Raw genomic sequence first — 27,560 nt, 5'->3', positions numbered from 1 at the left:
TCGGCGACGACCGGCCGAAACCGAAATCCCGCATCGGGCGGCACGCTCTCAAAACCGGAGGGGCCAGTGTTCCCGAAGGGCGCAGTAAATACGCGCTGCCGCAGCAGCAGCGAGCTGCCCGGCCCCGCCGCCAGACAGGAACGAGAGAGCAGCGAAGCACAAGCAGAAAGCCAAACACGCATGTAGCAAACAAAAACGTGTCCGGCCCTCCCCTCTTCCCGCGAGATGAATTCGGCCCGCCGTGCGCATGCGCGCGGGACGCGAAAGCAGACTTAAAAAGCATCAATATGGCGGCCTGTTCAACGGCAGGTGTGAGAAGTGTCGGCCTGAACTCCGGAATAGCCATGAAGGACTGCTACTCGCAGATTAAAGGAGGCGAGAAAATATGCAGCGGAGACGCCAACTGCCCTTTCATCAACGGCAACGACTCGGGCCAGGGCGAGGAGCGATGGCTACAGTCCCTCCGCCAGTTCCACAACGGCCGGAATCTCCAAATGGTTCATCTTTCGCCGTCAGTCACCGAAAAGGCGAGTCTCTGGTGTCCCCGTATGCACGCCCCGCTCGCGTGACACGCCGGGGTCAGCGTGCGGTCCGAGTTTGAACCCTGGCGCTCGTCTCGGAGCGCTGTTGGCGATCGTAAACAAACAGGGCTTGGCGCGCCCGCAATGACGGCGGCGGCGGGCTCCCGCTTCTTCGTCCACAAAGCCAGCACAGCGCCGCATTTTCTTTGTTTTCCCCCTCCCTCGGCCTTATCTTGCCGCGGTCGGGCCGCGACACGAAGCCCGCGACCAGTGTGTTGATTACCGCTGCTCGAAAGCAGCGTCTTTGAACATGTCATGCGCACCGTTGTGTTTGCTTGGCTGCTGCCGACACCTTTTATTCCGATTTTCCTTGCGCGCTCGTTATTTTCGTCGTGAATTCTTTTCATCGCGGTGCCCGGGGAGGAGAGTAGCGCGCCGGTGAGGGGATGGGGGCGAGGGTGCGCGCAGGCAGCGGCGGAGGGGCGGTGGCGTGCGAGTGTATCGATTTTTTTTGTACCGCATCCCATGGTGGTATTTTTCCTGCGCAGCGCGCCTTTTCTCCCGCCCCTTCTTTATTTTCTTCGATCGCCTGCTCGCTTTTATTTGACCCGGGCTGCGCGGTGCCCCTTTTGCTGCAGTGTGCCTCTTATTTACAAGTATAAAAAGATGTGCGGGACTATTTTTTCTCCCTGTGTTGTCTTTGGGCGGCGCGCATGGGCTTCGGCCGCATGCGCCCTTTGACGCGGGTTCTTCCGCGCCCGAACGGACGCGTGGTCGTTCTAGCTTGGGACGCGGCGACCGCGGTCGCCAGTCCAAGAATATAAAACCATCTTGGATCGGAGCCATCGTAGAAATCAGGACGGAACGGCGGCGCGTGCTGTCACCGTTGCCGCTACGCCAAGTAGATGGGAATGACCTTACGCGGAAACGACCGCGGACGTATTGAGCGTTTCCTTCCTGGTCGGCTTTGTTTGTCAATAAAGACTTTTGTGCCGTGGATCTCCCACTGCTAGCCCCTTGAGCATTGACGCGCATTCGCTTTCGACGAAATTCGATGGAAAGAAAAGGAAAGCGTACCTATGGTTGGTTTTGGGAGTAAATTTCACGGTGTGGCATTGCGGAAGTCGGGATCGGTAGAGTAGGCAGATACGCTGGCACGGCCTGGACGCATAACGCTGTCCTTGGAAATACTAAAGCAACATTTGAACCGCGATAAAGGGTGTTTCGTAGGCCCACACACGAGATAGTTGTAAGTCAATGAACGCTAGCCCTTGTTGCGACGCCGGAAACTGACCTGGTTTTTTTCTTGTTTTCCTTATCAGCAGCAACTTTCACAGTGCCTTATCTCTGCCTACCTTGCGTAGTGGAAATGCCGCTATGAGGATTAAAAGCAGTGTTGCGTTAGTCATTTCGGCGTCGTTGTGAGGCGTGCAAACAGATAATCTTCGGTTCTCCATTGAGTGGTGACCAGCGAAAGGATTTTATGACGCCGAGGGAAACAGCCTCGAAAACTGCGTCAGGATTCTAATGTGGACTTTTTAGGAGGCGCTTGGTTTGTTTAGCGAACAGAATTAATGTGAAAGCTAATTTGCAGTTAAATCTTGTGTCGATCCTTCTAGCGCGAGTATGAAAACAGTCTTGTCTGTTCACCTGACCATTATAGACCAGAAGAATTAATACACATTCATTGCTCTATGTTGTGTCCATTTGTAACAAGCAAAGCTTCGCTGCTAGCTGTGCTGCTATAAACAGTTCTGTTGCGTATCCAAGGCAATAAACTCACCCCACCCTCCATTTTCTCCTATTTTTGCCTTTGGGGGATAAATGTGCACGTTGTGAATGTTAAAATTAAAAATGTTGGCATCTCTGCTGCATGTTGGAGACAATGTCTTTTAAGGTGTTCTGTCTACTTGAGCCACATGGTGATTAGTAGCATTGGTCAACAGCTGCTTAGAAAACACTGCTAATTGTTTTGTTTTTCTTTTCCTCTTACTTTACAGTCTTGAATTGGCGTAAACTTCATTTTGGTGCAGGTCGAAGCCATATACAGCAGTGGAGTGGAAAATAATGGCCAAATTGGGTGTGTTTATGCTCAACTGGCGATGCTACCCTTGTTGCAAGCTTTGCCACGCTACATTCAAGCAGTTTATTGATTAATAAGAATGCTGAATGGCTGAAGAACGCGAATTCAAAGAACATTATTCGCAACGTTCGTGCATTCAGAGTATTTTATTGCTGTCATGCCTTTCTGTTCATGGAAAGGGAAATGGGCGTCAAGAAATATGGGGCAGTGTAATTATCCAGGCTATGGAATGCCAATGGCAATCCTGAATGTTGGTTTCTGTTGGTAATTCGGAGTAATGGTGTCATTTTAGTTTTCTTTCGTGAAATGTTACCAGTAAGGATACGTGCACCTAGAAGTTGCAAGCAAATTTTTTTCTTTAGGAAGGGGCAAGGTTCTTAGCATGGTGGGCATCTTAAGACAAAACAGCAAGGGAAAATAGAAGGGGTCTATCTACTGGCATGGCAGTGAGTCCTAAGGAAAGAAAAACTGCAAAAAGCACAAAACCAGGGAAATGCTGCAGAAAGAGAGGGAGGCTGGGAGTGACATTAAAGGGGCATTGCTTGTGTTTCAAGCTGAAATAGAATGACATGGGTGGCATTACTGGATTGTACATGTCACTTCCTCTTATTAATGGCAGTCTTGGTTCCTTTTAAGGCTGACCTTAAAGTGCACTTATCGCAACATACACATCAAACTGAACATAGGGAGGGCAAGAAATTGCACTTTTATCGACTGCGAAAATCTAGAACTTCTGCGAGATTGACCTAGCGAACACAAGTAACTATGAAATCTGGCTCGAAGCTCAAGCCTTGCTGTGCAGTGTACCTTTTTGAGTGGGTGTTATGTCGTACTATAAAGAGCTTGACATGCTGCCACACTTCTGCGACCCTGAGGACGAAAAAGTACTTTTTGCGGTCAAGAAATCCATCAGGCAAGCTCTGGGGAGGCCCTTCATAGTAGCCTTCAGGTTTTGGACAACTGAAATTCAGGGCACCCACGGGTAGCGAAGCTACTCTAGAAGCATAGAACCAATAAAGGCAATGATGGCAAAAGAAACTGGTTAAAAGGAAGGTGTCGAAACTAGTTTGAGACTGTGTTCATCCGCTTACGGGCTGGGACCGGTGCAACTGCCATTGCTGTTGGCCTGATAGATTTCACCATGATTGTTTTTTTTTAATACATGTATCACATGTATTCTCACTGGCCTCAGTTCTCGCAACTCCCTCAGTGAAACTTTTGAGAGATCTCTCTCGAGTTGATGTAAAACAAAAATAATGCTCACATCAGTGCTCTCTTTGCTGAATATGCTAACACCAGCCCGCTTTTATGGAAGCATGTGTGACAATGTTTTAGGCTCGGTATGCACCACAGGGCATTCTCTTACGAGTCTATCACTAGCTGCTGATAAACAAATGAAACAACAAACTTGCATTGCCATAGCGCACACAATCGAATGAGCATTTCTTGTCCACTGTATGTAACACAGAGTATTCTTTCGCAAGTCTGGCACAGATTGCGAGTCACCAAATGAAACATTTAACATATGTCCCTTGTGTTCTGGTAGTGATAGTGAGCTAGTTCTCATCTCCACAGCGTGCTCTACAGCCATTCATATTTGTTAAAATTGTCCAATCACAGCCCATGCTATTTGGGAAGGCAGATAGGAATCTAGGTGTTACTGATTGTTGTTCAATACATGCAACTTGTTAGAAATGTAACATTGCTGCTTGAGCTTACAACCATTAATAATCAGGCAAATATACAGATTGGACTGATGCAATGTTTATTTGAGGACAAAAATGCACACTAATAGGAAACTACATGAGCAGATATAAGTGGGACAGACAGTGCCTGAAAAATCTTTATACGTAATTGGCTCTTCTGTCCTGATATGCCCGTATTTTTACTAATAAAGTCATGTTAAATAATTATGTGCAATTATGTCGGTCTAACTAAAACAGATTGGGATCTTCACGACAAGAAGGCAGTGCTGTAGGTACTGTAGCTTGGCAAAAACATCTTTGGGCACTATGTTTGTGATCCCTGCATAGTGCTTTGTCAATAGCAGTCATGTCAATCATTTGCATTGTAGCTGATTACGGTAATACAGTTCGATACAAAAAAATTGGCGCAGCTTGGACCGGTGTTGCAAGGCTAGAGAAACAGCAGAGCTGTTGCACACCGCACATTTATTTCCAAACTTGCCGCTGAAAGATCTGCAAGGCTGGCATGTCCAGATGGTTACGTCCGCAGGCCTTCACATCTGTCCCAAAGTGGGCCGCGTTAGCACAAGCTAGAACCTGCGGCCATGTTCAAAGCTGACGCCCTTGCTACGAACCCAAAGGAAATGCTGTACGCCCGGAATGCGATGATAGCTCAGTCGGATAGACGTCTGTTTCATATCGCGAGGAACCCAGGTTCGATTCCGACTACAATAAGCTTTTTTTTTTCCCCCTCCCGAACTGGCTGGACATGTTCCCCGCCTGCTAGCCCCTGTACACTTAGGGCCTTCCGGGTGGCCCAGTGGTTATGTGGCCAGTTTTACGGCATGAAGGTCCGGGTTTGATTCCCGGAACCTCCCTAACAACATTTTCTGCTTGAGATTTCGAGGTGTTTTGTTGTGACTGACATAAAAGGCTCGGCCTAAGCAGCTCTGCTGTTATAAAATTTGCTTGATTTCGCGTTGTCAGTTAGGTTCCCCACTCGCTGAAACCTGAAACCCGTTGGAGATCTCTCCAAAACTTTCGCCCGCGTTTTTTGAACACACGTGGCAACCGGAATAGCAGTGGGCATGGTTGTTGTGACGTGGTCAGAAAAGACAACACCCGGCCTAATGCACTGTAATCCTCCTGTAGAGGTCTCGGTATTCAACCTTTTTCGGGTCTAATATAGCCAGTTGAAATGCTTGCTGTCCAAGAAGATTGAAATTGTGGAATTGCTGAGAAGAGGACTGGCCGAATCTCCAAGCATAACCATGCGTAAACTTATCCTAACCAAAAGTAAGTTAGGTGGGGCCGCCAGCGTTGCTGTTTGCCCCGTCTTCGCACCACTAGTTCGAAGCTGCCCCCCCACCACCTTCCATTTTTTTTGTAGCAGTAAAGTCGAAGTTTAGCACCAACAATGAACTGAGCCACTGTTACTGTCACAGCAGCAGAAGCTTGGCCTGGTAACCGAAAGAAACTGCTGCACTGTCACAAATGTGCTTGAGCCTTCTGAAATGGTTTCTGGGACGGGAAACATGGTTTGAACAGCCTTCGGTCATGGTGTTGTGAAAGCATGGTGTCAGCTTCACAGCTGGCATCGGTTATGGCTGCAGCCGGGTCATGGCAACCCTGGCTGATGAAGGAATGAAGACACGCCACATCTAAAGGCATTCCAGTGAATGCAGTCCTGTTGCAGTTCACTGCTTCCAAATTCCACCAGCTGGACCTGGAAACAAACCAAAAAGAGAACAAACGGGATTGTGTTTCAGGTTTTTCGAATGTGAAAAGAAAGCTTGGCGAGCTGGTAATACTGTGTTTGAGGTAAACAGGCAGCATTGTTTGCACTTTGCAAGGGGGAGATGCTAGATAACTAGGTGACAACAAGCACAACAGGGGCCTGGCTGCACGATGTTTGGGCGAGAAGGCGAGCGCAAAACAATATTGACTTTTACCATCAGTAATGTCAGGTTATCAAAGTTTCTTGCATTTTAGCGCGAAGACAAAATTGCTCAAGATATTTGAAATTGAGTGATCCGGCTGTTTACTGCATGTGGCTGCTTTAAGTTTGCCAGTCAGGTGCGAAATAATGCCGTATTGTGCCCTGACCGGTTTGCAGGGAGTTCGGAGTCTGTTGAGGCTTGTAATCAACGGCCGTTTATTTGATATTTAAGAACAACAATGCAAGTTGCTCCTGCACCTTAGCACTGCAGCCAGCTGTTCCTTAATTTGCATGGCAGAAAGAGTGTGTTAGGGCGAGTATTTTGAGCGTGACGCGAGTCGTTGCCGGGATTTTCCGGACATCGTCTGCTTCTAAATTCCTGCGGAAATGAACAAAGTAGGTGAGACAAAGCAGACTGTGTCACGCATTAATCGTTATCTCCTTTCAAAATGCACTGGTGGGTTGACATCTGGGTCGGTAGCTTTGGCGGAGTGATACACTACATGAGTTATTGCTGTTCTTACTTGCACCCACGTATAGTCACTGGACGGAGTGCCAGGTTTGAACCAAATGAAAAAAAAAAAAAGAATGGAACATATACTTAAGTAAAGACAAAAATTAAGGATAGCCTCATCCAAAAAAAAATGACAGGTGTTTTTCATTAGGGCTGTAAAGAAAGAAAGGCCATAGGTTCGAATGGAAGAAATTGTGCTTCTGTTTTACTATGATTTAGTTTTGTCAGAGTTGTAACAAAGTATGAACGACAAGTTCACGCCCTGCCCTCAACCCTGCCCAGTCATCCTCCTGTCGTGTGCTGAATGTTAGTTTTGTTACTGAACAGCTCCTCTGCGCTCTTGCAGGATATCATTGATTTCTTCCAACAAACCGGGACCCTGGTGAAGAAGGTAGAAATAAACAGGAGGACGCATATAGGTGAGTCACCTTTTCGAGCTCTGCTTGTGTGTTTGCTAACACCCCTGATGCTGTCAAATAGGCGTTTCCACTGTTACCCATTTTTGTTTCAAGAACGTTATTGAATTCTGGGTGCATCACTTGGAGAGAGTCCGCTGAGCATTTGAAATGCTCGAAGTTCAAGCAGTGTTTAGTCCTGAAGATTTTGTGTGAGTGTGTGGTCTTACTGTCAAGTAGCGAGAGATAGCCCACCCAAAAACGGCAGCACTTCTAGTTTAGTCAGAAATTTAGAAATGTTGAAGGTGTTATACACATCAAAATTGCAATGCATTCGTGGAGCCCATCAAGGCCTGACCTTCCATGGGCGTAATATTGTGAAAGCACGGGAGCTGGTGGGAGGAGTTTGAGCTCTGCTTTTAGCGGCGGCATAAAATCTTGTTCCCCGAAGCCCCATTATATTTTATCTTAAGAATACAGCGCAACAGAAACAAAGACTTAAGCTGAGGCACGCAGGACGGGCGCTGACTTTCAACTGAACTTTTATTACAGAAACAAGCCATATTTATACACGCGCATGCACACACCTACGATGAAAACATTCCACCCGATAAGTAATCTACATATCAACTGTGCCTCAGCTTTAAGTCTTTGTTTCTGTTGCGCTGTATTGTTAAGATGAATCACCAACTCGCCCAATACTATACTCGGCCCGTTGTATTGTTTCGTGATCTTGCGAGGCTGTTGCAAGGGGCTGCCTGCAGAGGACGCGTGCTTGGAGCGGCCTGTTGCGATGCCAGGTAGCTCAATCGTTGTTGCCAGCCAACTGTAAGCTGGACGCCTACCAAGGCAGGGTTTGAGTGCAAGCGGCTTGTCTCACAGAAGTCTGGTCGTGCACCTGTCGTCCCGACGTGAACAATGCCGCTTCGGTTGTCGGGGTCTCGTTGTCGGGGAACAATGGCCGCGGCAGCTTGCAGCTGGATCTGGGAGGCGTAGTAACCACGGAGACGCGCGTGCCATGGAAAACGTCTCACGAGAGTCGAGGTGAACTCAAGAGTTGCGTAAACAAAGTTGTAGGCCCTTTGACGATAGACGGATAAAGGTCGTAGTGTAAACATTAGTTTGGCCGGCATATTTTTGCGTCAAACATTGAATGAACTTCAATTGTGTCGAGCACTTGCCCCCGCCGTGATTGTCATGCGTTCTGCACTCGTCTTGCGAAATACTTGCTAGGGGTTTTTATTGTGATGCAGGCATTATGCATAATCTGCTGTGCAATGGCCTCACCTCAAAATCATATATAATAATTAGCCTTTTTTTTTTTTTTCTTTGGATGTATGTGGAGTCATGACGCAGGTTTTTCTCCTTTTTTTCTTTTTTATTTTTTTTATTTTTATTTTTTTATTATTATTATTTTTTTTTTTACGCTTGCTTTGTTGTCTGCTCCAGGCGTGTTGTAGCTTGATGCGCCACTAAACCAGCCAAGTGCTCGGTGCTTTAATGGAGTGAGGTGTGTTGCTGGCCATTCATTGCAGGGGACTGTTATTTTATTAATCTTGTTTGGTACCCCTGCCGAAGCAAGCTTGTTCACATTCGGGACATCTCTCTCTCTCTCTCTCTCTCTCTCTCTCTCTCTCTCTCTCTCTCTCTCTCTCTCTCTCTCTCTCTCTCTCTCTCTCTCTCTCTCTCTCTCTCTCTCTCTCTCTCTCTCCTCTCTCTCTCTCTCTCTCTCTCTCTCTCTCTCTCTCTCTCTCTCTCTCTCTCTCTCTCTCTCTCTCTCTCTCTCTCTTTTTCAAGAAATTTTTGGCAGAGCAACTTGGAAAAAGGGCGGCATAAACATGATTCGTTTGGGTTGGCATATTGTTTCTGAAATGTAGCTTTGAAGATATGGGATGACCTGTATGTGAGATTTGCTTAATTAAGAGGCTCATGCTAATAATGGGCCTGCGCTGGTGCTGCATTTCCAGTTTGCTTCTTTTTTTTTTTTTTTAGTTTGCCAACATTGACACCTGGCTTCAACAAACTTATTTCTGCTGCTATATTAATCCATGTACTACAGCATCAGCATTGCTATTTTCAGTCCAGTTCAGTTCAGTTCAGTTTTACTTACTTAAGGGGGTCATGCAGGCAAAATACAAGTTTGTTGTATTCCAAAGATTTAGTGTTTTATAGTGCCCTCAGGCAGCAAACGATGCTTTATTCACCGAGAGGTGAGACATTTTAACCCAAATTTTGAATTCTCCCACTAAATCGTGTTTTCGTGACTTTGACTGTGACATATCCAGAGCAGGGCCTGAAAACTAAAAGATGGCCTGCTGACCAGGGCTGCTACCATCTCACAGACGGCCGCTCGGTAATCTAGTTTATCGCTCACTTTAATAGATGGCACTGCAATGCTGCTGAAGTACCAGTGTTCGCGCTTTGCTTCTGGCCGGACTTGTTTACCTGCTGTATTTTTATTAGGTTTCGTACTAATTGTTTTCTAAAACGTAAGCTATGTCTCGACAAACATGGTCATGTAAGTGACCGTGCCGCTTATGTCAGTTGGTCAGTGTTGTTTCGGGCAAGTCCTGCGCGTCCTACGGTTGCGTTAGGCAGTGTCAGCCGGTAAAGTGCTGCACTAACTGCTTTGATGTTTACGTGTTCATTCGTCACTTTAATTGCTCACCTTACAGTTCTTACTGCTCCAAAAAAAAATGTTCCCTACATTTAAGCGCAAATCATTCATTCGGCAAGCTGTAAGCCCTGCCTAATTTGCGTTTGCTTTTGCCTGCCTCAGCCAATCGCACAGCAGGGCTCATGACATCAAGGTTCTGTTGCGGGAAATGAACTAGTTGGTCTCATGTCCATTTCCCTTTTTTCCTAGTTATGTAACCTATTTGAACGAAGTTTATGTTACGATTCTAGTGAGACAATCTTTCAAATGAACCAAACTTTTGTTTTGTCTGCATGGCCCCTTTAAAGGCTCCCAGCAGGGAGTACTACTTAAGGGGTGGGTCAGAAATACATCAAGCGTGAACAAGTTAACAATTTGAAAAGTAAGCATTGAGTTCTGAAAACTTGATGAGAGAAAATAAAAACGTGACATCTGGGGACGGCCATTAAAGTCGTGAGCTCTGACGAAAGAAAGAAGTGGCAAAAGTAGTAGTATGAACACAAGGGCGGGCGACCTGTAAAAGCTGCGATAAGATGCTTGTGCGGGGGAACAGTGTAAGGCGGATGACGGAGCGAGCCACGGTAATATTTATGAAACACGCAGTGACTGGCAAAGCAGTGGCGTAAAAGAGGGCTAGGAAGAATGGATTTTAATTAGGAATTTAACAATTCACATTTTAGGGCTGAATTTTAACAATATCCTGCCTTAGTGTCTATAAAGGCGCCGAACATTGAAACACTTGTCCACGAGTCATGTAAACTAAAACTTGTGCTAGGCATGCTGCGTTTTTCTGGGACGGCGGCTCATTTGCTTGGCCTGACCGTTGTTTCCCCCTTGGCGTTGCAGCGCGCATGAAGGTGGACAGCTCGTACGAGTTTGATCCGCTGATCCGGCCGTGGAACTTCCCGCGCACCCTGCTGGGCACGGACGCCAAGCTGAAGATGGGCAGCAGCGACAGCTTCCTGTGCGTGACCAACCTGCCGACCCAGTGGGCGGTGAAGCAGTTCCAGGAGCTGTGCGAGAAGTTTGGGCCCGTGGTGCGCTGCTTCCTCATCTACCATCACGCCACGGACGAGAGCCTGGGCTTCGGCCTGGTCGAGTACTGCAGCCGCGCGGTGGCGTGCCAGGCCAAGAACCTGCTGCACAAGAAGCAGGTGGGCCAGGGGGAGATCCACTGCGACTGGCTCGAGCACAACCTGGTGAACTACGCCGACCTGTACCCCCGCTGCCTGTACGTGGGCAACCTGCCCACCACCTTCTGCGACATCTACGCCTTCCGGCAGCTCTTCACCTCCGTGGCCAGCCCCACCTACTGCCAGCTGTCCATCGTAAACGGCGTGCCACAGGGCTTCGGCGTAGTGGAATTCCGTCTGCACGAGGACGCGCGCAAGACCAAGGAGCTGCTCCACGGCCACTGCCTCAACGGCAGCCGGCTCAACATCCTCTTCACCTCCCCGGGCGTCAGCGCCTACAAGCTCTACAACCGCATTATCGAGGAACAGGCGAGTGCTGTTTTGGGGGGCGCGCGCCCTTCCTCCCTGGCCGACCCTCGGCTCAGCCGCGCTCCCTTGTAGTCTTGGTTCAGCCTTGCTCACTTGTTGTTTGCTGACCCTCGGAAACCGCGCTCGCTTGCAGGTGGCTGGCCTTAGCAATCTTGCTCACTTGTCTGCTGACTCTTGGTTCAGCCTTGCTCACTTGTTGTTTGCTGACCCTTGGAAACCGCGCTCGCTTGCAGGTGGCTGGCCTTGGCAATCTTGCTCACTTGTCTGCTGACTCTTGGTTCAGCCTTGCTCACTTGTTGTTTGCTGACCCTCGGAAACCGCGCTCGCTTGCAGGTGGCTGGCCTTAGCAATCTTGCTCACTTGTCTGCTGACTCTTGGTTCAGCCTTGCTCACTTGTTGTTTGCTGACCCTTGGAAACCGCACTTGCTTGTTATTAATTAGCCGACCCTCGGTTCAACCGTGCTTACTTTTTGTTGGCCAACCCTCACTTACCTGTGCTCACTTGTCGACCGACCTTGGCAACTGCGCCCGCTTGTTGGCTGACCCTAAGAAGCTGTGTTTGCTTGTTATCACCCAACCCTTGGTTCAACCACACTCGCGTGTTGTCGCCGACCTTTAGAAACTGCGCTTGCTTGTTGAAGGATGATCTTCAGCAACAGCACTTGCTTATTGTAGGCGAACCCTTGGCACCGTGCATACTGGCATTCCTCAAGCACTGTGCATGCTTATTATTGGCTGAACCTGAACAGTGTGCATGCTTGTTATTATTGGTTGACTCTTGGCACCATGCATGCTTATTATTGACCAACCCACGTGGCACTGGGCTCGCCTGTTGTCGGTTGACCATCGACACAGTGGGTGTACAAGTGTAGTGCTTGCTTATTTATACTCGTGGGTTGACACATGACGCAGCGCATGAATGTGTAGAGCTAACACCGGGAGGTGTGGAGGTATGGACATGAAAATTAATATCACTGGCAAGCAGATACTAGCTAGCCAATGGGAGTTTTTTTTTTTTTTTTTTTTTTTTTTTTCCTTCAAGCCTTATGCGAGCGCTGGAAAGAAAGTGAAGAGGAGGGTTAACTAGAAGTTAGTCTCCATCAAATTTAATACTTGCATTGAATGCCGTTTTTATGTACAGTGTAGACCATTTATAACGTAACCGCTTATAGTGCGGGACCGGATATAACACGGGTTTTTGCGACCACCGGTTTGCCTCCCATAGAACTCAATGCATAAGCATACCGCTTAAGATGCGGTTGGCCGAAGCACAATACCGTTTATAGTGCGGTTTTTCGGCGGGTCTGCTGATCGACCGGCGCAGCTGAGGCATCGTTTTAGGGTAGCAAAAGAAAAAAGAAAGGATGAAATCGGCCATCTGACGCAGCGTGCACCCCTTGCCCTCCTCTAACGTGGACACCCCCCCCCCAAAAAAAAAAAAAAAAAGGCACCCTATAGTTCGCGCGTACCTGACTGATAACCACAACTGACCTTGCTTGATGCACCTCGGACGATAGCGGCAGACAAGATCCGCGCGCGGCAAGTTGATTTTATTAATCGTGAACCGCATGGCCCGTTTTCGCGCACGAATCATGCACATCAGCGTCGGGCGTTTTTTTTTTTTTTTTTTTTTTTTTTCGTGCTCGTATCGACGATTTCGCGCTCGCGGTGGCTTCTTCGCGTGGCAGTGGGAGGAGCCTGACGACTTGCACCAATGGGGAGACGCGTACCTAATGGCGGGAGATTCGAAGCGCTCCGAGCCGGCTAGCCGCGCCAGAGATGTTTAGGTTTACCACCGCGGTATTTTTTGATGAGCGCTTTCACAAGCAGCGTGGATGGCAGTTTATATTCCACTTTTCGCCCACATTATTAGCTCTTTTCTTGCATGAGCATCTTCGCTTGCGCCCCGTGCGGCATTTCAGCGAGCGGTTAGAACTGGAACTGCCTGCACCGCTTCACGGCCAGTGCCGACGCCATGTTGCCGCCTCTTACCGCGCCGCCCACACCACGCCAGTTGTATCCGCGCTTGCGAGCACTGCACGTTTTCGCGATACCAAATCTACCACTCGGTTCACGCTTTAGAACGTTGTTGCAGATAAGCCACCGCTCTTTCCCTTTCCGAACATTCGAGCCGCGCGAAGCCGAAGATTTCCACCACCAGTACGTTGCGCTGATAAGCAGCCGCCTTCGGCATCGTGAACACAAGGCGGGGTAAAAAAAAAATCCCGCTGGCGTTCTTATCACGTCTTGCGGCATTTGTTCATAGACGCTAAAAACGCAGCCATGGTCTTTCAAAACAAACACAACGGAAGTTAAAGCCGCACTCGCCGTTTTGAGACTGCGCTTTTGCCCTGCAGCAGCGGCTGATGTTAAAAATAATACGAAATATAGACCGTGCCTTCGTTTTTAAGCGCTGTGCGTTTGAGTGATGATAAATATAGGTTGACTTGAGCGATAGGTGGCGATGTGGTTGAATTCGCGCGTGTTTTGGTTATAGTGCGGTACCGCTTATAGTGCGGATTTTTGCGGCTCCCGCGACATACGTTATAAGCGGTCTACACTGTACAAGCATGACCAACATCTTGCAATGCAGACAGGCAATGCTGCTTCAAACTTATGAATAGGCCCGAATAGAAGGGCTTGGAGAACAGAGGTTGCAGTTCCATTTTTCTGTGTGTGTGTGGTGGGGGGGGGGGTTAAAGGCATTGCAGCGTAAAGTATTGTGCTGTCGCTGAATGCTTTGCACCTAGGCGGGAACTAAGCTGAAGCAACGAAAAGGTTGTCTATTCACTTGGTTGGCTGGCCGAGGGCAAAAATCTTTAGGTCGAACCGTGGGACAGTATGGCTAGTGAAAAAGAGGTCGACCAACCAGGGCAGCAAGTTGGGTTAATGATCATCCGCTCATTTTCTCTGTGTCTTGCAGGCCAAGAAGCTGGAAAAGAACAATGGTATCATTCAGACGCCTCAACTCTCGCCCGCTCTGCTCGCCCAATTTTCGGTTGTGCAGAACTCTAAGGGTAAGTTCCCATCAATGGGGCAAACTTTTAAAATGCTTTGCAGTCGTGTCGGCATTTAAATTCTACGCCCAACACACCATGGCCAGGTGGGAAAGAAGCAGTCGGGGGTGTTATACCCTTCTTCCACTGGCAGGCTTGACATCCGAGCCAAATGATAGTCGAAGTTTCGAGCGAAATTTGCGCCAAAGTTCTACAATTTTCCACTGAAATTTCCAGCGGCTTTTTCATTCAGTCGCCTATCTTGCTAGGTTTCATTTTATAACGTAGAGGTTGGCTCTTTTCCTGTGGCTTTGGCCAGTTTTGTGGTGCGGCCGCACTGTTTCTCGCTGTTCTCGAGCTGCTGTGCCTGTGGAGCGCAGCGCATCGTTGACCCATGATTTGAGGGAAGAAAAAGTAAAAGCAGAGACCTGTAATTGTTGGGAACTCATGTGTTGCTGATTTGCTCTGAAATATTTGTTTTTGAATCGGTACATGAAAGCGCTGCGCAAGAAAAAAAAAACAGTGTTACCGATGGCACTTGAAGGGGGTGAATGCCTTTCAGGGTGGCCTGTTGGATCGGACAGCATTCCAGGGGGCTGCCAGTGGAGGAAGCTGTGAAGCAGTGTAGCATTGGCAGTTTAGTGAAGTGGCTTTCAGCACTGCGAGTGCTCTTGTGCACATGCATGGATGCTTGTAGCTTTTTATAAAAATGCACTGTTGTGCATAGGGCTGCTGCACGTGGAGAAACAATTACCGTATTTACTCGCATAATGAACACACACACACACACACACACACACACACACACCCACACCCCTTTCTTCTTGGGAATTCACTTTTTTGTCACCTGGCTTGCATAACAAATGCAGCGTAAATATGTTTTTATCTCGGCGTGGTTACAGATGCCGCAGATGATCACAGTAACTTGATATTGCACCACAGTACGTGCAGAAACGCTAAAAACGCATTCGAACAAGAAGAAATCGCAACAGTAGCCGGAGACGTGAGCGCGAATGCCGTGGCTCACAATTTAAAAATGGCGTGCTTGCGGAGCTCCACCTGCTGAACACAAAACAAACCTTCTCGCGTACAGCGCCATGAAAGCGCTGCGGTGTGCGAATAAAGCACAAAATGTACTCCGCACTCTTTCCCCACTCTGTGCTGTTCCGTGATTTCGCCGTTATGCGAAATCACGGAACAGCACAGGTTTTGTCCATCACGGAACCGTGGTTTTGTCGTTCAGCTGTGTTCCGGCCTTTTTTTATGCTCCTGGTGCGCGGCGTGGGGTGGGCCAGTACATGAGCTACACAACCGGTTTTGAACTGAAGGTGGGGGGGCATGCAGTGAAGCGCACGGGAACCGTGGGAATGGGTGGCACACTTCACTTCAGTGTTGACCCCAGTGTGTGTACGCTTCTGGCAGAAACAAGGGGTTTGGGCGATGAACAGGGATCGCAGTGTGGTTTTTGTGGGCTCAAAGGAGGGAGTGTGGAAAAGAAAGTTTTGCAGTGCCTTGACAGCACAGAATACGATGTGCTGTTGTAGGCCAAGGATGAACGTGGAACCGCAAGTGAATTTCCTGAGCAGGACAGCTCCTATGGCGAGTGGGGGGCCACTGGCATGTTGTGAATAAACAAAAGCAACTTCCATCGCATAATTACCAGTGTGTATTTAGTAGAAAGGTATTCGACAGCGTTTCTCTTATATTTATTGCATGAAATTTCAACTTTTAAAAATCGGTCGGAACTTTTTCCCGCAAAATAAATCCTTCCTTCAAATTCATGCCGAATTTTCTGAAAGAAAAGTGGGTTCATTACGCGAGCAAATACGGTAACTGCCTAGCTCTCTTAAGGAAAGCGGCATGCATTGCCACATGTGTATGGGTAGTTAACTTTTCCCCTTTCCTATGCTCTTTCAGTTGCAAAAACTTTCCAGAAAGCCATCAACCTCAAGGGCAAAGGGAAGAACGCGTCTCAGGTGAGTCTCTCTCTCTCTCGCTTGCTCGCTCTGTGCGTGTGTGTGGTGTGTGTGTGTGTGTGTGTGTGTGTGTGTGTGTTGTAACTTGAGTGCCGTTCAACGGTACTAAAGTGGCGTCCACTTGTGTTTTGGGAAAAAATGCTGCGTCTGCCACCACTTCATTCTCCCTAACGTAACATAATGTTAACTAACCCTAACACTACCTTATAAACAGAAGGAAGTCATTTAAAATGCCGAAAACTAACCTTAGCCATGAAAATTATAATTTCTAATGATGTAGATAAAAATTTAAATGATGCAAGAGCTAGACTTGAACCAGTGCTCTTGATAGCAGGCAGCTGAGATGGAACTTTTACACCACAGGAAGAGACACTGAGCCATGTTCCAGCCTGGTCTTCCAAAATTCAAAATTCGTTGAACGGCCTTCCAGACACTGTATTTCTTAATTTCATTTTTTTTTTTTCAATTGTTTTCTTGTATCGTTAGTTTTACTGTGACCGGCCTTGTTCAGTACACTCATGTTTGCTTATCCAGTGCCAGTTTTACTGTTTTCTTGCTTTACCAGAGAATCTCCTTTCCTCGATGCTTCTGGTGCTGGGCTTGCTACTGCTGTTTCAGGGCATTATCTCTGTACTGGTTATCACAAATGGGCCGCCAACTGTGTGGGTCCCACGTTGGGGGGTTTAATGTGCAGGCACGTGCACATTATAAGAGTGTAATAGTAGAAAAATTGCCATAATCTGATGTGGAAAAACTTCCACTGGCAGGTTTCGACGACTGCGGCAAGCAACCATGCACTCATCGCACTACAGAACTTCTTCAACCAGCAGATTTGCACACAACAGGCCTTGGTAAGTGTTTAGTCTTGTCCCCTCATGTTTAGTTTATCTTTGACGGATTGCAGTAGGGAAGAACACTGTGTATCATTTGCGGCCGCTGCATGAACTACTGTAATGTTGTCGCCAAGGTTTGCGACGTATTTCGGCCTTCAAAGGTTAACACTGACTTTTTCTTGTGTTCCCAGGTGGGTTGTACACGTGTTAGGTAGGATAGCGGTCGACTAAATGTAGTCCTCACGGCACGCCAGAACATTATCGGCAAACTGGTGGGGGGGTTTGGTGCGAGAGAACGTGATCTTTCGAATGCACTTTTATATTTAAAAAATAGGCTGGAAAAACACCCAGAATGTGGCGTATGCATACTACAGTTTTGTACAGTAAAGTAATTGGACAACGTTCACTCACTTCCGTGCCCCTCTTGTGGGGCTACGCGGCCCACTTGCTCCCGTTGCACTCGCCTGGCTGCTGCAGTGCCTTAGCTTGTTGCTCGTGCATCGAATGGTCCCCCTCAAGATGTAGTTGGGCCCTGGTTGTCGGTATCTTAGACTGTACTATTTCACCTGCCAGTTATCTCCCTCCTTGTGTGTAGGGCGATCGGGCCTTATCCAAAACCCAACCACCGCGGGTACGATCGTCCGGTGTTGTCGGACCCACCAAGGTGCTGTGCTGCTAAAATCAGGGTACAGGTGTGATCTCGGCCATGGTTGCCACTTTTCAGATGCAGTAGGCGGAAAGTGAAAACGCTTGTGTGTCGAGATATTGGCGGACGTTGGAGATACCTGGTTGTTCAAAATGAACCCGTAGCCGTCCGCTGTGGCGCTCCTCGTAGCCACACAGGTGTAGCGTTAGGACCCCCCGGGAGGAGAGAGTTTGATGGAGTTGCCCCCCGTGTGTCCTTTGCCCAGGGCCAGATGGCGCTGGGCCTGCCGGCGCCCCCGTCGGAGGGAGGTCAGTACGAGGGTGGCCAGCCCGGCTCGGCGGCCTCGAGCAGCAGCGGGGGCGGGGAGGAGAAGGCCAAGCAGGTGGCGGAGGACGGCGGGTCACCCGAGGAGCGCCACAAGCGCAAGGGCGCCGAGCCCGTCTACCAGCCCCAGTGTCCACTTAATTATTCCACCATGGATAATTCTAGTAAGCACCCCAGCTGGGCCTCCTTCGAGGCGGCGGGGGCCGCCTGCCAGCGACAGCAGCAGGGCACCTACCCGCCACAGCAGCCCCAGCAGCAGCAACCCCAGCAGCAGCAGCAGGTAACCACCCCCCGTGCGACACGGTTTCTCCCCTTTAGTGAGTTCTCCCCACCGGCCGAGCGCGTGGTGAAGCCGTCTCTGTCGCTCGCTCTTTGGTTGGATCGTTAGCTTTGTTAGTAGTGCAACGGCGTTGAGCGAGCGCATCGTTCAGTTTGTTGAGGATTCTCTCTGAAATCGTGCAAGATGTGAAACAGTGAGAAGTTGGGCGTTTTACGGAGCTGTTTTTCCCTCCCTCTCTGTGCAGGTTGAGGCGAACAACGAAGCCATCAACATGTCGAGCGAGAGCCGCGACCAGCAGACTCCGCCCGGCGCGTCTTGCAGCTGGCAGTCGGCCTGGGCAGGAGGGCAGCAGTCCCAGGAGCAGTCGGGCCAGCCCATCATGCAGCAGGGCTCCTCCTACGACAAACAGGTGAGCCCACTCGCTGCTGCTGCCTTCTTCGGAAGCCGAAAGGCGCCACCGTTTGTCGGGGTGGGGGAAGTTGGCCCCGGGTGTTTTTTCAAGAATTTTAGGGGCCATAAAGACAGTGTACATTAAAGGGGCCCTGCAACACTTGACAAACAGGTAATTCCACTCGCTGCTGCCTTCTTCCGAACGGAGATACACCCCTGATTGTCGGGATCAGGGAATTTGTCATGTGCGTTTGTTCAAGAATTTTAGGGGCCATGAAGACAGTGTACATTAAAGGGGCCCTGCAACACTTGACAAACAGGCAATTCCACTCGCTGCTGCCTTCTTCCGAACGGAGATACACCCCCGATTGTCGGGATCAGGGAATTTGTCATGTGCGTTTGTTCAAGAATTTTAGGGGCCATGAAGACAGTGTACATTAAAGGGACACTGAAGTGACATGTAAACATTGCGGGATTACTAGCGCAAATTGTAGTCCGGAGTCCCCAGGCCATGTTTCGACCACTCTAGGCGCGTTTACGCGATTTTATTTAGTAGAAAAACTAATTCGAAAATGCTGTCCTCCTCTCTTTACGCTCGCCCATTTTCTGTGGCGTTTTCGTGTGACGTCAGGAGGGGATGAGCTGGCAATTGGCTGCGCTACTGCACGGCTCCCCGGCCGACAGAGTCAGTCGGCCCAGCGTTTCGTCCACCGGCCGCCGGCAGGTCGTCGCAATCAAGGAGGTTAAAAAAAAATTGCTTGGTCGCAATTCGTTTGCTTAGTTGAAACGAAGCTAGGACACGTTTGTGAATGGAAGAATGTGCCTTTCTTTACTTGGTTTGTTTGTACACTGTATCTAGCTCCAAGTCAAGTTCGCTTCACACAAGTGCTGCACAAGCGCACATGCGACGCTTCGCTGACTGGTACGCCAGTAGGAAAATATAAGGCCTCTTGAAGGCGGGAGAAGAGTCAGCGAAGTCAATATAGGTACTAAGGAAATAAAATCAACTGATATTTTTACCGTACAGCGTAAAACTAGGGCGCGGGAAGCACTTTTTTGCGCTGGGCGAACAAGCACAGCGGTCAGCAGCACGACTATGCATCTGCGAACACTTTTCCGTCTACGAAATGCAATTGCTAGACGTGAGCTACTGTGGAAACTCGGGCGACGCTTACTGCACGATCGCAGTACAACAAATAGTCACCTAAGCTGCTTGAAATGCCAAAACTAAATAAAAGTGTAAACCGGTTGTACAATATATACCCTATATTAGCAAGACCTTCACGTCCCGCTCCGTGGCTCAGTAGTCTGGGGCGCAGGGTATGTCACCGCAAATGTTTTGCAAATCACGAGTTCGAATCCCCGCGGGTACGTGCTTTTTTTTTTTTTTTTTTTGTAAGTTAACTTTTTTGTTTTCCGCCGATGTTTTCTATATTGAGTTCACCTTTTTTTGGGCCGCAACGTTCATGGCTACACGAACTAGTTCACAAAACGCGCGCAGGCTGGCACATGCATGGCGCGCTAGCGAGTTCTCGTTGGCGTGCTGTTGCCATAAGCACCGACTGCTTGCAGGCAGTGGGCACAGGCCAGAATGAACAGACCCTTGGCCTGGTGCGAACACGCTTTTTACGATACAGGCATGAGGGAGGCAAGCTCCAATTATGGGGGAAAAGCGCATGACATTTGGGCGTCTACGGGTACGCGGAGGGCGTTCATGCACTGCGTAGGCTTCGGCTAGTGAATGCTACGATTCCAAGCCGTCCTAGGAGGCTTATCTTTATGCATTTTTACAGCTGACAACATGGCAGAATCGCGGTACGAAGATTACTTAGTCATTGAGAATGCCCATCCAACAACGCCACCGGTTGTGTTTTACAGAACCGAAACCGAAACTTGTTTGGTTGCTCACCTTGGGCATCGTCCAATCACGGTGCCCGCTCCTCCTAACGTCACAGCTTTAGTTGGTGCGGCCGCCGCAAACCGCACATGGTAGTTTTTCTTCTTTCGCGCTTTGTAAAATAATTACCGATTTGTCAATCGTAAAAACAATGAAAAGTGTGCTAATTTGAGCCAGTCTACACAGTGCAAGCAAAAACGGGAGCTTGACAAATTCACTTCAGTGTCCCTTTAAAGGGGCCCTGCAACACTTGACAAACAGGTAATTCCACTCGCTGCTGCCTTCTTCCAAGTGGAGATACACCCCCGATTGTTGGGATTGGGGAATTTGAGATGGACATTTCTTCAAGAATTTTGTAAGGGGCCATGAAGGCAATGTACGTGAAAGGGGCCCTGCAACACTTCTGATAAACACCGCCATTCTTTCCTTTGTGCCTGGAAACCCTGTAAGAGGTGTACAGTAAAATCTCGATGATACGAATCTCACGGCACCACGAAAAATATTCGTATCATTCGAAATTCGTATGAACCAACACAGACCAGAAAATTGAGCACTAAAAAAAGTTTTCGTTTATTTCTTTTCTTACTTTCGCGTGAAGAAATCTGTGATGTTTTTCTGCTTTTTTTAAACCTCCATGTCGCTGAATGGTCCTTTCTGGACTTTTCCTCACTCACGGTGCCTGTAAAGCGTGCACCGCATGGCGCATTTTTGCACGCGATTCGTGCGCGTCGGCGTTGCGCATGGGATTTTTCATGCCCGCGTCGACGATTACGCGCGTGTGGCAGCTCCTGCCTCGCTCAGAAAATGACGCGCATCACGCACAACAGTGGAAGGAGCGTGCCAGCCGAGAAAGCTGGCTGGCTCCACCGGACATGTTTAGGCTTATCACCCCGGCAAATATTTTACTGGCGCTTTCACTAGCGGCGTGGATGATGTTTTATAGCACCGTTTTCGTCCACATTATTAGCTCATTTACTGTGCAAGAAACTTCGTTTGTGCTTCTTTGAGCGGCACTTTAAATAAAGAGTGGTTGAAAACGGTCGCTCGAGCGCCCCGCACCACTTCGCGACCGAAGCCGCCGCCTTGTTGCCGCGGCCGGCCATGCCCCGCGCAGCGTGCGAGTGGTTTCGCGGCGACGTCAGCGCGCCTGCGGAGTGCGCATCGTGTCTTTGCAAGCTGAAAACAACAGCACGGCCGTTCCTGGAGAAAGCGCGACAAAGAGGGGAGCGATCCCGTACGTCGCAGTCATTTGCTCGCTGGCTTGTTCGTATCCGCCGGGCCGCGCAGGTCCGTTCGTAAGAGCCGAAAATTTTCCCGTTGAAAACAATGCAATTTCGCAGGGACTTATCAGAAATTCGTATCACCCAGATTCGTATCATCGAGATTCCACTGTAGTTATCGCCTGCACATAGCAGCACTGCTTGATTTGCCCATTGCTGCAGATTCGCCTTGCTGTTCGAGTGAACATGTCGACGAGCGGCCTGGAGTGTTGGCGCGGGTTTGCACGCGTGTTGGTACAGAAATATCGAGAGCATGCGGCGGAACGAACAGTGCAGAGTCGCGCCGCATGCTTCTTCTAGTTGCGTGGTGCGTTTGGTGCAGCGGTTGCAGATATTTACCTTCGTGTCTTATGTTTTTAAAATTGGCTACCGAAGGTGTTTTTTACTGCAGCCGAGGGGGGGTGCTGGCTAATAGCCACAGCAATGTTCGAATGGCATAATTGGAGTGCTCAAAGCAATGCCGGGATTGGGGAAGAGCGGAAGATTTTTTGATCGAGTGGTCAGTTATCTGATGGGCGTAGAGGAATAATTTTGGGCTGAGGTACTTCGTAACTACCTATTTTAAGTACTCAGTACACATGTTGACTGCATGCAAAACGCGTTTCCGGTTTAGAAAAAAGTTTTTAAAAAATGTGGCAGGGTCCCTTTAATTTGAAGAACTACTAGCCTTTGGTTGCTCATTTTGCTCTGCTCCAGGCGCAAAACATGTCCATAATTTCCAGTTTCCACCGTCTTGTTATAATGGGTTACTGTAGTGTCACTAGATAAGGTATCAGAGGCACGCAAGTCAGCAATGGCAGCCATTTTTGGTGTTGTGAGATTGCTGCTTCGAAGGCCGCACCACTAACTCTTTGTTAAAAACCCTGCCGAATATGCAGCAATACGACATCTTCGGACACACTTCTGCTGCTGAAATGCTGCTACACCCGTTATCTTTGATTCGTGTTCGGAACGACGTCAGTCGCTCGCGGCCACAGAGCAGGGAGGTCAAGCTGAGTCTACCAGAGTTGGCTGATCAATAAGCATTAACAACAAAAAAGCGGTGCCTATGAACCGTCGCAGTGTAAACAAATTCCACCTGATGCGAACTGAGCAGCGATCATGGCGGCGGCATGGAACAACGTTGGAAAAGAGTGCCAATACTCTGGAACAATGTTAGCCGATACTCCGTAACCTGATATAGTGACACTAAGCTGCTAGTTTGAATGCTGGCTAGGAGCACTACTTGCTTGGCCATTACAGGAGTCTGAAGTAATTATCCGTTGTCCCACCCCTTGCAGGAGTCTGAGATGTCCCCGTCGGACCGCAAGCGCAAGGTACATCAGCTGATGCCCTCGCCTGAGCCGTCTCCGGAGCACGGCTACATCGGCCAGCACGCGCAGGCGCTCGGCGGCCACTACGCCGACTCGTACTTCCGCTACAAGAAGATGAAGGTGGGCACTTAAGGCCCGCCCACCTCCCCCCCTCGAGCCCCGCCGTGCCTCCCACCCTCTCTCGGCCCCTCCAACTCCACGGGCCTCTCGTGAAGGAGACCAGCCCACCGGCCATTGACCGGTGGCCGAGCGAAACATCCTCGTTGCGACAGGATTTTTTTCTCCCCGAGCGTTGTTCCGGCTAGTGTTCCAGATAAACTTTTTTTTCTGCCGCGATTTTTTAATTTACTCAGCATCTTATTGGATAGTGTTCCAGGTTGACATTTTTTGCACACACACTTTTGTCAGTTTTTCCCAAACATGTTCCAGCTAGTGTTCTGGATATACCTTTTTGCAGCTACGCTTTTCCATGTTTCCCCTGGCGGCGTTCCAGCTAGTGTTCCGGATAAACCTTTTTGCAGCTACACTTTTGTTTCCCCTAGCATCGTTCCAGCTAGTGTTCCAGATAAACATCTTTTTGCGCGCACCTTTTTCTTCTTGGTCTTCTCTGATGACAAAATTATCTACAGGATTTTAGTTTGCTCCTCCCAATGTTTGCTGTATTCTCCTCGATACTTCTTCCATTTCGACCTCCTCCCACACATGTATGATTGCCCATTGACACTTGCTTGCACATCTTACGAAATCTGTTGATTTTGGACCCTGGTTTGCCTTTCCCGAATGCAACACTTCTGCATCACTTCCTTCGCATCGCGGGAACTCTGATGGCGCTGGAGAGGACGAGACTATAAGAGCAGGGCAAGCGGGTCTTGTGGTGGCGGGTAGGTCACTTGGGAAAGGGGTTGCCACGCAAGGGGCGACGTCTTCAACGACGATGGCAGAACAAAGAAAAAAAGATCATGCTTCCTTTTTCCGGCCTTCCTCACAAGTTTACAAGGCGTGTGACGGCCGGAACTTGACAAAACAGAAACAAAGTGCGACTTTCCACGTGTGGCTCAGTGGGCGGCAGTAAACCGCCGCAAGGAGGAGCCAAGCTGATGCACTCTCTCACACACGCGCAACAAAACGCAGTGGGCAGAAGCGCTTCCAACGGCCGACGTCCCTTTTACGCCGGCGTCGGCCACTTCCCAGTTTTCACGCAGGGAGTGTGCGTTCTTTGGGAGGGAAAGCGTGCCCTGTTGCCTAGCCTTTTTCTGGCGTTCGAAGAGCGAGGTTTCGGGTTGATTCGTCCTTTTGTTGCCTTTGGTTTTACCATTGCACTGAGGCACCCCTCTCCCCGTCGTTCCATTCTTCGCGCACCGCCGGTTTTGACTGCGATGCTGCGTCAAGGGTTTCGTTAGTTTTGGAGTAGTTTGAAAAGCGAGCGCGTCATCAACCTGCGAGCGTCGTAGAAGTTGTGTTGGTTTCACTTCCTCGTGGGGGGAGGGCACTCAGCTGAGGAGGAGAAGATGGGGCGATAGGCGTCTGAAAGAGAGAACGTTGTGGAGACCCTCCTTTTTCTGCAAACTAGCCATCAAAGTGTTTTTTCGCTCGACGAGAGCGGTAGCAGCAGCAGCAACAGTTGGACGAACCTATGCAGACGACACTTCCAGAGGCAGGCCTGCCGTTTCATTGTCTATGTCTCTCTCACTCTCTCTCTCGTACACAAACACAACATTTATTTCACGGTGTCACATCGCTGATGTACCAAGCGACAACTGACCCCGTCACCCACTAGCGCTTTTTTTTCTCCCCCTTCATGGATTAGGAGAGAGTAGAAGTTCAGGTGAGGAGGAGTTGCGAGCCGTCACCTCGATTTCCCCCCTTCGAACTCAACACACACGCAGACATGCCCCTCTGCTTTCTGGCGCTTTATGCACACTGCTTTTGCAGCATCCTCGACTTTATAGCCTAGCGACCTGTAACAAAGGAGAGATGACCGGCAGAGGCATCATTCTCTTCGTTTTTTTGTTCTTTTCCGGACCCTCTCCGTCTTGCGCGCGCGTATTCTTCTGTTTGTGTAGAGTGATGCAACTGCATTTTGTCGTTCGCGCGTTTTTCTCCAAGAGGGGGTTCGTCCTGTGCTTGGCGCAGTCCCAAGAGTAACGTTCACAACGCGAAAGGCTGGAAAGCTCCGGCCAGTGCGGAGTTTTGGTTTGTGTGTGTGGGTGTTGTTGTTACTACGGATGTCCCGTTCCCCTGCCGTCGGTTTGACTTTACGTTCTTTGGCGTAGTCTGTCTGAGTTGTCTCTTGCGTCTTTTCTTTTCTAGCAAGCTCTGAGCGTGGGGAGTCCTGTACTCTTCTTGTGGAGTGATTCCTGGCGCTTTTTTTTTTTTTTTTTTTTCTCCGTTAGGACGCATTTTCCCAGTCGTTTTTGTTTGTGACGTGGTGTTTGTCCTTGTGGCTTGTACAGAGGAGGTGACAGTGGTGAATTGTGGATTCTGTTTCGTGCCGGCAACCCATGCGGCAGTGACGGTGGTTCCTTTTTTGTTCGTGTACTTTTGTGCATTTAGTGCGTCGTTCTTTTTTGCCGCTGTGATGGGTTTCATCGTGTGCGTGTTCTGTGTGTGAGCAAGGGGCTCTGGTCACTTTTACTCCGCTGTTGTTTATGGAGCCCTCCCCCACGTCTCGGCAGTGTAGTCCTAGCAGGCCGTCGGCCCGATTGGCCGTGCATGGTGTAAGACTTATAATACCTCGCATTGTTACTCCTTACCTTTTTTTATTGCCATTATGTTTGGTTTTGTACGTGTGTGTGTGTGTGTGTGTGTGTGTGTGTGTGTGTGTGTGTGTGTGTGTGTGTGTGTGTGTGTGTTCGTAGGAGTGCGTGTTAAAGCTTTCAGTGTGTAGCTAAAGATCAAACCCATTTTTTTATTTTTTCCGTTGTCATCTTTGTGGCCAGCTTTTTTCTTTGTTAATCTTTGTTTTTGTAAGTGGATGTTCATTGTGTCTTTGTACTTTTTTGCCGTCAGTTCTCTATCTATCCCTGCCGTGTCCCGTCGCATCTTGGGTTGATTGCGTAGTGGGCCTTCTTGTGTTGGCCGTTTATTGAATGAAGCCTGGTGAATCGTTGCACTATTTCCCTAGCCCCTACATCAGTGCTTCGATTTCAGTGTGCGATAAGGAAGCACTACAAATATATACCCCCATTTGCCGAAAAACACGAGGAAACGTTGCTTTGTGTATGCATGCATGTTCGTGGAACGTTTTTTAATAAAACAACCCCGCATTTCTTTTAATTCCTCGGTTGGCATCAAAAGCGGTCGTGCGTTCCTTGTGGCAGTTTTTCTGTTTACCTTGCTTTGTTTTTTTAGTTGAAGGCGTTACCACACTGCACACAAACTTGCACATAATCACCGCATGTAGCTTGAACGCTTTGGTTCTGTCTGTGTTGTACATAATCCATTTGGCCCACCCCTTTCTCCCCCCCACCCTTTCTCGAGTCTTCCGGTCTGCGGGATCGGGTGACCAAGGACGGGAGGTGTTGTATCACTGAGACGTGCTTTTTAGCGGCGCCTGTGTGACGTACGTTTCTCGCCAACCCCGTCGTCGGTGCGGCCAGTATTTCGTGTTTGGAAACTAGATTGCCCTCGCCCTCTCCCCCAACCCTCCGCACAGTATACTAGCTCTCGTAGCTCGTCCACAATAACGGTTAGCACTGTATCTCTCGACTGTGTCTGTAGTAGCGACGCACTTGTGGCTTTTGGCGGAACACTGTGTCCTTGCTCCCTTTTCGAGTCCCTGCCTCGTCCCACCCAGGGCAGCCACCACCATTGTCCTGGCGTGGGTGCTGTATTTATGCTCTGCACGTGCCCGCACTAACTATTCAACGCTTGGTCCAATCAGGGTTTTTAAGTAGTGCCATATATATACGGTTGCACGCTACCAAGTATCCGAGTTGCCGCAGAGTTATCAAGCGCAGACGCATGTTGGTTGGTTAGTGTTCCACTCGTGTCGCGATGTTTACGATGCTGTTGTTTCCTTTCCGTGCATAGACGCTCGTCTCTCCTTGTTTTTCTCTTTGTACTTTTTGTCGCGTTTGGTGCTCTCGTCGTAAGCGGGGCACCATTGAAACAAGTATGCATGCTGCTCGAGTAACAAATTATTTTGCGGAGTCCTGCGTTTCCGTGTTCTCTTGTTTTCCCTAACGTTTCTCGCCGCCGCTAGTCGTGTTCCCTGCCCTTCCCGTCCCCTCGACTACTATGTGCAACGTATACTCATTTGTATCCATTCAGTGTATATAATTATCAGTCAATGTTACGTTTCGAGGAAATAAACGATTCAGTACCCCCA

The 27,560-nt window shown here is 49.1% G+C and overlaps 1 protein-coding gene across 2 annotated transcripts; it reads left to right on the top strand.

The window, feature by feature from the left end:
• On the top strand, positions 1-27,560 carry LOC144162487 (ribonucleoprotein PTB-binding 1-like). Of its 2 annotated transcripts, XM_077693040.1 has the most exons (9): positions 12-527; positions 7,089-7,161; positions 10,640-11,295; positions 14,219-14,312; positions 16,209-16,267; positions 17,035-17,118; positions 18,012-18,350; positions 18,595-18,759; positions 23,198-27,560. In XM_077693040.1, the coding sequence occupies exons 1-9, from the start codon at positions 288-290 to the stop codon at positions 23,360-23,362; spliced, it is 1,875 nt and encodes a 624-aa protein (XP_077549166.1). In that variant the 5' UTR covers positions 12-287; the 3' UTR covers positions 23,363-27,560. The 2 variants fall into 2 exon arrangements, with proteins under 2 accessions (XP_077549167.1, XP_077549166.1); XM_077693041.1 differs by lacking the exon at positions 18,012-18,350 and having other exon boundaries at positions 1-527.

This window comes from Haemaphysalis longicornis, unplaced genomic scaffold (genome assembly GCF_048455015.1).
Source record: "Haemaphysalis longicornis isolate Haplotype H1 unplaced genomic scaffold, Haemaphysalis longicornis Haplotype H1 scaffold_12, whole genome shotgun sequence".
NCBI classification, from domain to species: Eukaryota; Metazoa; Arthropoda; class Arachnida; order Ixodida; family Ixodidae; genus Haemaphysalis; species Haemaphysalis longicornis.
The sequence above is the reverse complement of the archived record's forward strand: the minus strand, read 5'-3'. Positions and strand labels throughout refer to the sequence as shown.